This window comes from Paramormyrops kingsleyae, chromosome 21, assembly GCF_048594095.1.
Source record: "Paramormyrops kingsleyae isolate MSU_618 chromosome 21, PKINGS_0.4, whole genome shotgun sequence".
Lineage (NCBI taxonomy): Eukaryota > Metazoa > Chordata > Actinopteri > Osteoglossiformes > Mormyridae > Paramormyrops > Paramormyrops kingsleyae.
In genome coordinates this window covers 10,841,617-10,853,952 of record NC_132817.1, presented here as the reverse complement: position 1 = coordinate 10,853,952, position 12,336 = coordinate 10,841,617, and the positions used below count along the sequence as shown (strand labels likewise).

General features: G+C 42.7%; 1 protein-coding gene across 3 annotated transcripts; it reads left to right on the top strand.

Moving 5' to 3' along the window:
* Positions 1 to 5,194: 5,194 nt before the first annotated feature.
* On the top strand, positions 5,195 to 12,166 carry fzr1b (fizzy/cell division cycle 20 related 1b). 3 transcript variants are annotated; one of them, XM_023819042.2, is made up of 14 exons: positions 5,195 to 5,409; positions 6,949 to 7,116; positions 7,470 to 7,571; positions 7,792 to 7,855; positions 7,976 to 8,103; positions 8,655 to 8,737; positions 9,397 to 9,580; positions 9,680 to 9,745; positions 9,951 to 10,053; positions 10,327 to 10,508; positions 10,846 to 11,079; positions 11,379 to 11,483; positions 11,596 to 11,688; positions 11,790 to 12,166. In XM_023819042.2, the coding sequence occupies exons 2-14, from the start codon at positions 7,042 to 7,044 to the stop codon at positions 11,829 to 11,831; spliced, it is 1,461 nt and encodes a 486-aa protein (XP_023674810.1). In that variant the 5' UTR covers positions 5,195 to 5,409; positions 6,949 to 7,041; the 3' UTR covers positions 11,832 to 12,166. The 3 variants fall into 3 exon arrangements, with proteins under 3 accessions (XP_023674810.1, XP_023674808.1, XP_023674809.1); XM_023819040.2 differs by having other exon boundaries at positions 5,196 to 5,409; positions 7,467 to 7,571; XM_023819041.2 differs by lacking the exon at positions 5,195 to 5,409 and adding an exon at positions 5,462 to 6,511 and having other exon boundaries at positions 7,467 to 7,571.
* Positions 12,167 to 12,336: the final 170 nt, after the last annotated feature.

Sequence of the window (12,336 nt, the reverse complement as noted above, 5' to 3'; positions counted from 1 at the left end):
TAAACCTGTGAATTGTTAATCAACAACAACAACAACAATAATGATAATAATGCTGCACCTTACAAAGTCTGTAAAATAGAAAAACAGACTGCATCATATGCTTTAAGCAATGGTTACAAATAGAGAAGGCAGTTGCAATTTGTACTTTGGCAATTGAAGAATTTTGCACTGGGCAAGAAGCATCAGGAACGGCACATCAAGCCAGAGTGTGGCTTCCTGTGCAAGGCCATCAAACAAGAGCAGAGTAAACACAGAGAAGCCAGGTAAATTGGGCCATCAAGTAAAATGGGCCAGGTAAGCTTGGAGCATCTTTCTGCTTTAAAGTATATAACAGCCTGTCTCTGAAAACTAGCATGTATTGTTGTTGCAGCTGTTCTTCCCATGCTCCAATAGTTTTGATCTGTATAAATTTGCAAAGGTGGGAAGGGTCGTGTCTTAAAGTATTACTGATCTGAAGAAGCTCATGCTAAGTGACCTGCCATAGTATCATTCTCTCATTTCTTTCAAAAATCCTTGAATACGCAGTCTACAGTCAACTGTCTCTCTATCTCTCTCAGAACAACCTTCATGATCCTAACCAATCAGACTTCAAAGCAGCACATTCCACCGAGACTGACTGCCCTCTTGACTGTCACTGAGAAGCTGCATGCTGCCAGATCAGCCAAACTGCTAAAATATTAATGAGATGTGTTTTGTGACACCCAAATTTAGTAATCTGTATAAACTTGGCGTATCTTTGTGTTTGTTAAATTTTGTTAGCAGGGCACACCACATAATACTGTTTTGGCATACTATGGTTTGGTAAACTTCAATGTGATTTGCACTGAAGTGGTGGTGAAGAAAGGAGCAGCTCAGCAGCCTCTTTCAAAATAGGAGATCTTGTGGATGTTGGTGGTGCTGCTGTACATTTTGCAGTTTGAAGTCTGAAACATTTATTAAACATAAGTATATGCTGAATTTATACTGATTACTCACTTTTGGGTGTCATAAAATGCCTCATTAATATTTTAGCTGTACTATTAATCTGGTTTACAAATTTTGGGCATAAATAAACATCTGTATAGTACCAAAAAGCTGGCATCAGGCGAAATGTTTCACCTGGCATCTGAAGCCCTGGTGATTATTGATATAATACCAGTATGATATTGGCCAGCCCTACATTCAACCCAGGAAACCAAAAGACACTCTTGTCCATCCTTATGAGTTCTGGAATTCGTGGCTCAGCATGGCAATGGTTTGCTTCCTACCTAGAAGGCCGATCATATCAGTGACATGGAAGGCATCCACATCTACTCCATGCAGACTCTCTACTGGCATCCCTCAGGGCTCAGTTCCTGGTCCTCTTCTGTTCTGTTCAACCTCTTGGTGAGGTCATATCCTCACATGGGTTCTCTTATCACTGCTATGCAGATGCCACCCAACTTATCCTTTCCTTTTCTCCCTCTATGAGTGACACTAGAGGTTGACAATTTTTCGTGACTCCCGTGGGTCACGGGATTCCCAGCGATGTTAACGTTAGCTGCCATCAACAACAAAACAGACCCAGACAAGCGGTCAGCCATCTTAAAAGTCCCCTACAATGTCATGCAAACCCTAAGATCACAGGACTAATGAAAAGTAAACAAGCACCTTTCATATGCATCCCTTGTGATGCATAAAACGCAAACACAGCGCAATGTTTTGTTCAGATTGAACACAGGAACAGCTTACTGTTGAATTGGCTTCCCATTAGTGACACAGCTCAAACTCTTATGAAAAGAGGCTGCTCAGTTGAATGAATCGCTACCCTAATGTGATCTATTTTATCATATTTTCCGCACCAAAGCAACAACCAATCAGCACCAACTAGCCTACATTCTAGGGGGTCCCACAAGGTTCGATTCTTGCCCCATTATTGTTCAGCATATATATAAATAACCTGGGACGGAACATTCCAAACTCAACTTTTCACCTTTATGCTGATGATACCGCAATCTACTGCTCTGCACCTACTCCCGCAAAGGCTTTTGAATATCTTCAAGATGCTTTTGACAAAATACAAGAACAACTTTGTCATTTAAAACTCAGTTTAAATGCTGACAAAGCAAAACTTATGTTCTTCACCACCTCAAAAATAGATAGATTAACATTAGCCGGAAAAATTTTAACAAGAGATGGTCACCAAATACAATTGGTGTCAAATTTCAAATACGTAGGACTTTTAATTGACGACCATCTGTCTTGTAAGGAACATATTAAACATATAACAAAAAAGCTGAAATCCCTTTTAGGATTCTATTATAGACATAAATCATGCTTTTCGTTCTATGTAAAATTAAAACTAGTTGAATCAACATTTTTACCTATCATCGACTATGGTGATGTACTGTACATGCATGCATCTGCTCACTATCTACGCATGTTAGATAGTGTATATCATGGAGCACTGAGGTTTATTTCAAACAGCGGTTCTCTAACTCATCACTGTGTGCTTTATGCCAAAGTAAATTGGTCTTCATTACAAGCTCGTTGCTTCACTCACCGGCATATGTTCATTTATAAAGCCATTCTGGGTAAATTTCCTTCCTACTTATCCTCACTCCTGACCTGGAAGCAAGGACATCATAATCTTCGCTCGATGGACTTTCTAAATCTGGTTGTTCCTAAAGTAAGAACTGAACTGGGAAAGAAAGCCTTCAGGTTTTCAGCACCTTACACATGGAACAGACTTAAGCTGAACTACGTCTGCACAACTTAATACCCCTGAAGGAATTTAAAACTCTTCTAAAGACTCTGGAGACTAGGTTGTCTGTATGTATGTATATTCTGATTATATTTTTGTAATATTATGTAAGACTCTGCACTAACACTGTGTTGCTGCTGCCTTGGCCAGGTCTCCCTTGAAAAAGAGATCTGTGATCTCAATGCGACAAACCTAGTTAAATAAAGGTTAAATAAAAAAATAAATAAATTCTTTCAAGTGAATTTATAATATGACAAAAAATATTTGAAACCGCTCTTTATTAATTTTGTGAATGTTTACACATTTAATATCTGAAAAATAATTAGATATAAAAATGAATATCAGAACCTGATTTTCAGCTAGTTAAAAATTTATTTCTGATATCAACAATTGAGTAGTTAGAATTGAATTCGAAATTTGAACTAGTTAAAACCGAGTTAACTATAGTTGCAAAGGAATTCGTGAGGTCAAATATTCGCATTTTCACTAGTTCAAACTCCAACTCCAACTGAAACATATGAGAAACACATTTTGAATCTCAGTAACTAAAATAGAGTTTCTGATATCAAGAACTGTCATTTTAACTAGTTACAACTGAATTTCTGATATCAAGAATTTGAATTTTAACAAGCTAGAATTTGTGATATCCTCCAAAAATAACAAGTTCATTCCCGTCAAACGCAAGCTACTATGGCAAGCCATTTTAGCTTGCGTTTGACGGGAATGAGTTTGTTATTCAGGAGGAAGGTTGGGGAAAAATTAATAGATCATTTCAGCCCGGAGATCACACATTATGCAACGCATTTACGACCATAGAATCAGCTAGTATTTCTCGGAATGCTGTGTGTACACAATAGCATATTAATTGTGACTTTTATTGTGACTTCCAAACATTATGTTATATTCCAAAGAACTGTCTCTTATAATAATGCGCCGTTAGAGGGCGCTAATCGCAGTTTTTTTCCACCTCTCTGGCAATAGAGGTGTTTGGAGGACGATACAGTGGGTAACAATATTGCCTCAGAAGGGTACGGTTTGAATCTTACCTCTGCTCTCTGTCTCTTTTTCTGTAGGGTTTACATATTTTGCCACATTGAACAACAGATAATTTGGTTAATTGATAGACTGACATCCTGATCAGGGTGAATCTCTGCCTCATGCCATGTGCCACCTTGGAGAGATTTCTGGCACCCATGTAACCCCAACCAAAGTAAGCAGCTGGGAAATGGAGGGGAAGTTTGGATAGATATTGGAAATTAAGGCTTAGCAAATATACTTAATAAATCAATTAAGTGTCAACCATCAAATCGGAGAGATTTTAATAACAGAAATGAGGCTTTAAAAAGCACTGAAATACTACCATGCATAGTTAATTACTGTCTGGTTTTTCCACTGGAAACCAATAAAGGAACTCTTAGGAAATGGCTTAAATCAGTCTGTGACTGACACTCCAATTGGCCACCCACTGTGTTTGACCAACACTGTTGGCAGGTTAATTTTGATTTAAATTTCACTTAAAACGTGGACTGGTGTAGTGGATCAGTGGGTGGCAGTCTAGCCTCCCTGTGTACCGCTTCATTGTCACAGCCTGGAAATGTTTAGATATGTGAACTGGTGTCTTTAAATTGCCCATAGTGTATGAGTATGTGGCCTGTAAAAAAACTGGCATCTCATCTAGGGCATCCCATGCTGCATGACTTCTGCTTCCTAGGATAAGGAATTAGGGATAAATTAAATAATAATAATAATAATAATAATACTATGGAATGATGCTGTGGGCAGTTACTGAAAGGTATATGTATAAATCTTTTAAGCCCCCAGCAGTGGGTCAGGTGACCAGTAACTGGTTTGATGAGAGGTGTGTGAAAGTTTGCAATGGGCTTGGCTCTGGGGGGGGGGGGGGGGGGGGGTGTCCTCTTGGTGGTGCTAGAAAAGGACACACATTTAGTTTTTATTATAGGTTTTAACCATCGCGTTCAGTTGGACATTTAAACATGTCATACCTCCAAGCATGCAATCAAGGATTTTATTTGTCATATGCTAAGTATAATGTCGGACTATAACCTACAGTGAAATGAACAGTAGTCAACTGCATATAATAAAAAACTGTTGAACCGATAAGACATAAAAAGTAACCGTACAATAATTTTGTAATAAAAGAAGGAGTACAATAAATGTGCCATAAATAAGCAACATTAAAGTTATACTGGGAAAAAATAACAGGAAAAACCTGAGATGTGTAGCAAAAAAGAACTTGCAGAATTACACATTTTCAAAGAACAAAAATCGGATTTTCTATTTATGAGTGTTTCCCGAAAAGATGATATGGTGCATAACATGAATCATGCGTTTGATGCATACCATTTTGAAATTACTTGTGCAAACTTTCCGAATTATGAATGGAGGGACTCAGCGTTCAAGACATCTGCGCCGTCCTTCGGTGCTCTGGATCCTCGCCGGATCTCGGCGGCGCAGCTGAGCCACCGGGCGCCGCTGCAGTAGCAGGGCTGGCATGGCGGCCATGTTAACTCACCTATAAATAGACGCGGAGCGGAGGCGTCGCGATGTCGGTCGTGTCGTGTGTGTGACACCCGAGCGAAGGGAAAAAACAACGGAGACGAAGGAAGGCGACGGCTCAGTAAACAACGCGGGCATTGAAAGGAGAGCGAATGGACGTCTTGACCGAAGTACGGACCTGGGCTTTGTTTGCCAGCCCACCGGGTCGGGTAGCGGTGTTGTCGCCGTTAGCTAGCTAGCACGCTACCCAGCTAGCAGCACCGCCGCTGGCTTGTTGTTTTGCGGTGGCACGGTGCCATGACAACCGTGTGTCAGAGCGACGTCTGTTAGCCTGTGTCTGTTAGCTTCCTTAGCATCGGTTAGGAGTATTTTATTAATTACTGATAGTACGTTTATTTAAAATATTGCTTGCCACACATTTAGCTAATGCTGCGTAGTGATGACATTTTTTGCAGATGAAAGTCAATTAAACCCGTTGTAGTAATTATTAACTGGCTAGTCGACCTGTCTAGCTACATGCATATAACTATATCCAGTAACTGTCCTGTGGTTTGTTGTCTGTATATGGTGCAAAAATCTTTTAAGACAGAAAAATAGTTATCGGCGTGCAAATAAATATGAAAGCCAGTATCATTTGCTTTTTTGGTCTGCTTAGCCCACCTGGTATGCGAAGGGCATTTTTATTACTACAATAACGCGTGAGTTGATAGTAAAATCACACATCTGTCTTTTATTTTAATATATAATATCATATGGCCTATATATGTATGTATGTTTTTTACTAATGTTGTGTAATCCGTTAGCTGTCATTTTGCAGCCGGACGAGGTGCTTCAGGTTTATTTCTACCATGACACTAACGAGCTTCATTAGCAGATGGAAGCTATTAAACTGCATAGATCTCCAAATAAACACCAATCACGTAAAAACCGTGATTTGGTTAGTTGGTCATTTTACAAATTATTTATACTCTCGGAGGTGTTTATTTGTTAAACTATGATGCGGCTTCGCCCCTTCAACCCGGTTGCGTTAATCGGAGGGTCTTCAGCAAACGTGGGTTGTTTAAATTTTAACTCGACAAAAAGGGGGCAATACTTCGGGATCCTTTACCTATGCGGCTATATAGTTATCTGAACTAGTTCAATGAAGGGGGATAAAACCATTTGTGTAAATAGATCGATTTGTCGCTTTAGAGAAAAGCATGCCATCTTTCTGCTGTTGGTGATTCTGGCATGGTAATTGCAGTACCGTGAGTCGCATACTACAAGAATAAGGTAAAGATACATCAGGTAAAAATACATCAGTTTAACTGTAGAATTGCGTGAGAAGTCATGTTTCAGGGAGAAAAAAAAACCAAATGAAACCTGTAATTAGTCTGTATGCTTTGCTGTTTACATTAATTTAGCCTTTATACGGCAATCTCCCATACCGGTGAATGAATTCCTCTTGCACCCCCAGTCATGCATGGACTTGAATTAAAATCTCAACCCTTTAAATTACCCTTCATAGACATTATGTAATTCCTTTACTGAGTGGGATATTTAAATGCAAAAACTAAAAATGATTGTAGTTAATGACTGATGGCAAAGTTTAAATTGCTCCGACAATAAGCAGAACATAATCCATGATGCATGGACACACTACATAAAACCAGGCCTAAGCACTGGGATTTTTATGACATTAATATGTGAGTTGTGTACTACTTTTCCAGGAATGGATAACTGTGAGGGGATTGGATCTGCAGACTGATAGGCAGAAATAAAGATGCCTGTGCTGTAGGACACGACCAGGCATTCCTTTCGAGATGGACCAGGACTACGAGAGACGCCTCCTTCGGCAAATCAATCACCAGAACCTTCCAGAAAGCCAACTGGCCAAGGTAAGAGGGTGGGGTTTACCTATATAGGGGTTTACCTATATCTGTGATCCCCGCGATTGGTTGCATCATTCTAATTGGAAATCTTTGTTACTTTTCTCTGAGTGTTTGGATGCCTTGTATCCCTGGGATCTTAACTGTAAACATCTACAGCAGGGGTGGCCAATCTTATCCGCAAAGGGCCGGTGTGTATGCAGGTTTTTGGGATAACCTGTAGGTCAGCTGTTCAAACCCAGGTGTGAGGACTCTTCAGTCAATCAGTCCTCTTAGTAATGTAATTAGGGAGTTGCAGTGAAAACCCGCAGATATGATTGGCCACCTCTGACCTACAGCATTCCTGGTTTTCCCTCCAGCAGTCAGGCTGTGCGACTTCCAGCCCTGTCAGGGTCAAGTCAGGAGACCGGTTCATCCCCACGCGAGCTGGTAGCAACTGGACTATTAATTTCCACTATGCCAACGTAAGTCTGCTAAATGCACATAGTCCAAGGGATCTCCCCCTTACACTGACTTCCTCTTCATGTATCAGATTACTCAGCATGTGCCAGCACTGTGTATACTCTTGTTCTAACTTGCTAATCCTCCAGTGGGACACTGAGAGATACTTCTGCTGATTTTCCAACTTATAATTACTTGGAACTTCATCTGCTTTCCTTGTCCTCCTCATCTCCTCTTGTGCAGGAGAACTGCAGGTCTCCAAATCAGAACCACAGGGCGAAGGAAACGAACACCGATACGGGCAGAGGTAGGGCTACCAGTTCCTGATCCCAATCTCTTATTGACCATTTCTTGGTCTTTAAAACCATCAGTAGGGCTGATAGTAATTTCCTCAGTGCTCATGAGGGACTCGTCTCTGTGCTCTCAGACACAGTGGCCTATGTTGCCTTGTTGAGAAACGAGTTGCTCGGAGCAGCCATCGAAACAGTTCCCGACCCACACACAGATGACCGCAGACATGCCCACTTATCCCAGGACACGCACAGCCTGTTCAAGGTGAGCATTTGTTGCTATGGTGACCACACTGAACTACGTAGACCTTCTTGTGTATTAGTCCAGTACAGGGAGTCCCCAGGTTATGAACAAGATCCATTCTCTAAGTCTTTAAGTTGAAACAATATAGGAATGCAGTACATAATAATAACAATAATACAGTAATAATAAAAGTGACTTTGTACCGTACTATACTGCACCTCAAGCCAGTGAACCTCTGAGGCCATGCAGTGTTTTCACGAGCGTCACAAAGTAGTGGGTGTGTTCGTTATTAAAAACCATTGCATTTAACTTGAATTTTTAATATAGTAGCGTTTATGGCAGTCTGTCCTTATGTGTGAGTTGTCCGTAGGTCAGATGGTCTTAATCCAGTGACTGCTTGTTCAAGACACTGTGTTAGGATATACAGCGATATTTCAGAGATATAACTGATCGCATAATTGACATTCTGGTTGTTGAAACAACCAGAAAACAAGCTTCTTGGCCTGACTGAAGAGTAAGAAATCGCAACAATTGACATGCTTCGTAGTAAGTGGTTCCTCTTGCCTCTTCAGTACACGGTTGACCCCAAGAGAGTGCCTTTCGACAGCAGCAATGAGGTGTCTCCCTACTCCCTTTCGCCACTGAGCAACAAGAGGTACTCTGTCCAAGCAAACGCAGCATGCACTCTTTCTGGTCACATGCTCTTATCAGGCAAAGTTACAGATTGTAGTACTTCTCAATAGTTTACAAACATCTGTCTTCACTGAAACAGGTTGTGGAAAATACTTTGTTTAATGATAGTGATAGTGACGCTTTATTTACTCCATGGGGAATTTGTCTCTTCTTGCTCTGCATGAGACACACAGACACTTACAGGTGAGAGCTCAGGGTTGGCTGGTATCTAGCACCCCTGGAGCTTCGGGGGTTAAGAGCCTTTGTGACTCCCTTAGGCAAAGTAACCATTTTACTGACTTTTTACACAAGGTTTTTAGTAAAGTCCAGCCAAAGGCTTTTTTTTTTTTATAATGATTGTTTTTAATCAAAAGGTAGTTTTAAACATCTTATTTGGATTGTTTTAACTGTTTGTAACATTCTAGTTATTCAATCTGCTTTAATACTGTCATCATGAATATAGCCCTAGTTGTTGGCATGGCATTAACATTCTGTTAAAGGTCTTTAGTTAAGGACCCAGCACTGACAGGAACTCCATGCAGGGCCTTGTTTTTCATTTTCAGTCAAATGATGTTTTAATGTGGTTTGACTGCCGGTGGTTACAGCACTGTGCCTGCGTGACGCAGCCTCCTGTGTCCACAGTCACAAACTCCTGCGCTCTCCGCGGAAGCCGGCCCGCAAGATCTCCAAGATCCCCTTCAAGGTCCTGGATGCTCCGGAGCTGCAGGACGACTTCTACCTCAACCTGGTGGACTGGTCTGCGGGCAACTTGCTGAGTGTGGGCCTGGGGGCCTGCGTCTACCTGTGGAGTGCCTGCACCAGCCAGGTGTGTTGGCGTTGGGCGCCGTGGGGGGGGCATGGCTAGGTGGGAGCCCAGAGACGGAGGGAGCGCACGGACTCATTTGGCAGCATTGTGGTTGCCTAGGTGACGAGGCTGTGCGACCTGTCCATTGATGGAGACTCCGTGACTTCGGTGTGTTGGAATGAGAGGGTGAGTGTTGAGCCCATGGCGCCGGAGGTAGCGCTGACCATCAGCCCATAAGCGTTTTGACTCGTATGAGGGCAGCTGTAATTTTCAATGCAGACTGAAATAGACATTCTCAGAGAAAGTTGTTCAGTTTGTTGGCCAGTGAATAAGTGAATTTTGATAAAACTTGGCTTCCGTTCAATTTGCACCCCACTATTTTGTCTTTCAGGGTAGTTTGGTTGCTGTAGGCACCCACAAAGGCTACGTTCAGATCTGGGACGCAGCTGGAGGCAGGAAGCTCAGCAGCCTGGACGGGCATTCTGCCAGAGTCGGTCAGTGTTTCAGGGAGGGAAGATGGCCATAACTGATCAGTGTAACATTTTCAGACCTGGTTGTAAAATTCAAGGACATATAATATTAGGGAAAAGGCTTGCTTGTGTAAAGCAATGGGAGAAATTAAGGTTTGGCTTAAATGAGCCAGGGAATAATCCACTCTGTGATTGGCAGAGCTTTATAACCACACCCACCATGCCATTTGTAGCCTAATGTGTAGCGTGTGGTTTTGCATGGAGGTGGGATACCCTAACGTTGGGCCCCGCCCTCAGGTGCCCTGGCTTGGAACGGGGATCAGCTGTCATCAGGGAGTAGGGACCGTGTCATCCTGCAGAGGGACGTGCGCACTCCCCCATCCGCCGAGAGGCGGTTGCAGGGCCACCGGCAGGAAGTTTGTGGCCTCAAGTGGTCCCCTGACCACCAGCACCTTGCCTCGGGGGGAAACGATAACAAGGTGGGGGGGGTGAATGTGAAAGACTTAAGCTAGACCTGTAAAGCTTCCATGCACAAAGCTTGAATACTTGCTGTTAGATGTAATTGTGTAATCGTTGAACTAGCTCTTGGTGCTAATGGGTCCCCATTGCATTTCCTGGACTATAATTTTCAGGATAATAACTGGATCTTAATGGAGGGATCCACAGGATTACCCTGAGTGAGCAGAGCTCTGTCTGATTATAATTGTCTTTAGATTGCCTGATGTGACAGGGCTTAGGATGGTGCTAACTCATGCCGACATGCTAAGACGTTTCCATTTGGCTAACTGCTGATCTCCGAACGTTGGCTTCTGCCAGCTGTTGGTGTGGAACAGCTCCAGCCTGCTTCCTGTGCAGCAGTACAGTGACCACCTGGCTGCAGTGAAGGCCATCGCCTGGTCACCACACCAGCACGGCCTCCTGGCCTCTGGGGGCGGCACGGCTGACCGCTGCCTTAGGTTTTGGAACACCCTGACCGGCCAGGCCCTGCAGAGTACTGATACCGGCTCGCAGGTCTGCAACCTGGCATGGTCCAAGCACGCCAATGAGCTGGTAAGGAGACCTAAGACACCCGGCATGGGAAAAGGTCATGTAGACAACAAGACCCTGTATTTTCTCATCTTGAGACAGAAGTACTGTAAATATTTTAAATGTTAATCTGCAATAATAATGTTACACTAACAATTAAGCGTTATTGTTCAAATTACTACCTGAAATAATTGCACAGAACAAACTTATTTTAGCTGCTGTTTTGATAAGTGTACCTGACAAATGACAATCGAATGTAATTAAGTTTTATTAGAACTAAAGAGCACACCCAGACTTATTGTGGGAAGTGGATCTGTTTTCAGGTCAGTACACATGGATACTCCCAAAACCAGATCTTGGTGTGGAAATACCCATCCCTGACGCAGGTGGCCAAGCTAACTGGACACTCGTACAGGGTGCTTTACCTGGTGAGGTCATGGGGTGGAGCCTGCTTCTCCCTTATTTGCTGTTAAATTCATTAATTTCCCCACAACTGAAGCTTCATGGGGATCTTGCTGTGCTCTCCCTGATCTTCTCCAGGCCGTTTCCCCGGACGGCGAGGCCATCGTGACGGGAGCTGGGGATGAAACTCTTCGCTTCTGGAACGTCTTCAGTAAAACGCGATGCACAAAGGTCAGACGCAGGTCACTACCATGTCAGGCACTTGACACCTTTTCTCCATGGGTGCAGAGAATTCCTGACTAGCTGTCAACAACTCTCCCGTTATCCTCTAGGAATCCAAGTCCGTGTTGAACCTCTTCACAAGGATACGGTAGCTCTGAAGGCGACTGTGAATCTGAGCAGGCCACAGATTGCAGAGAACTGAAACAAGGGAAGCGTTTTGACAGGACTGCCCTTAAACTACAACTCATTGGTATTCAAGGGACAGTGGACTGACGGAAGACTCTCTTCTCTCGCTAACTTTTACAGATGTCTTTTCTACCAATGACAAGCAGCCAACCTTTTTCCCCCACTCTAAACTATAGAGTGTCTCATCATTAAACCCCTGGCAGCAAGGACTCTTTGTTCATGTTAAGCTGTTTTTATTTTTATGTTGTGAATAATTGTATGACACTTAAAAGAACATTAATCTGGGGAGATCTGATGTCCATCTCTGGTGTTTTATATGTTTCAGATGTGTGTGTGAGAGCTGTGTTTAGCTTATTTCTCCGGTCAGAATTCACCCCCCAGGCAGGGCTTATTTCTATAAAAACTTTTTATACAGCAGTGAGGCAGCACACAGACTAAGAAGGTCTTTGTACTTCCTGAAAATGTGACTTC

Bases quoted from the DNA above. Each gene is read 5' to 3' on its own strand.
- fzr1b (XM_023819040.2), top strand. From the start codon at position 7,042: ATGGACCAGGACTACGAGAGACGCCTCCTTCGGCAAATCAATCACCAG. The intron at 7,117-7,466 runs GTAAGAGGGTGG...TTTTCCCTCCAG, and splicing joins CAGAAAGCCAACTGGCCAAG to CAGTCAGGCTGTGCGACTTC. The intron at 11,484-11,595 runs GTGAGGTCATGG...GATCTTCTCCAG, and splicing joins CGTACAGGGTGCTTTACCTG to GCCGTTTCCCCGGACGGCGA.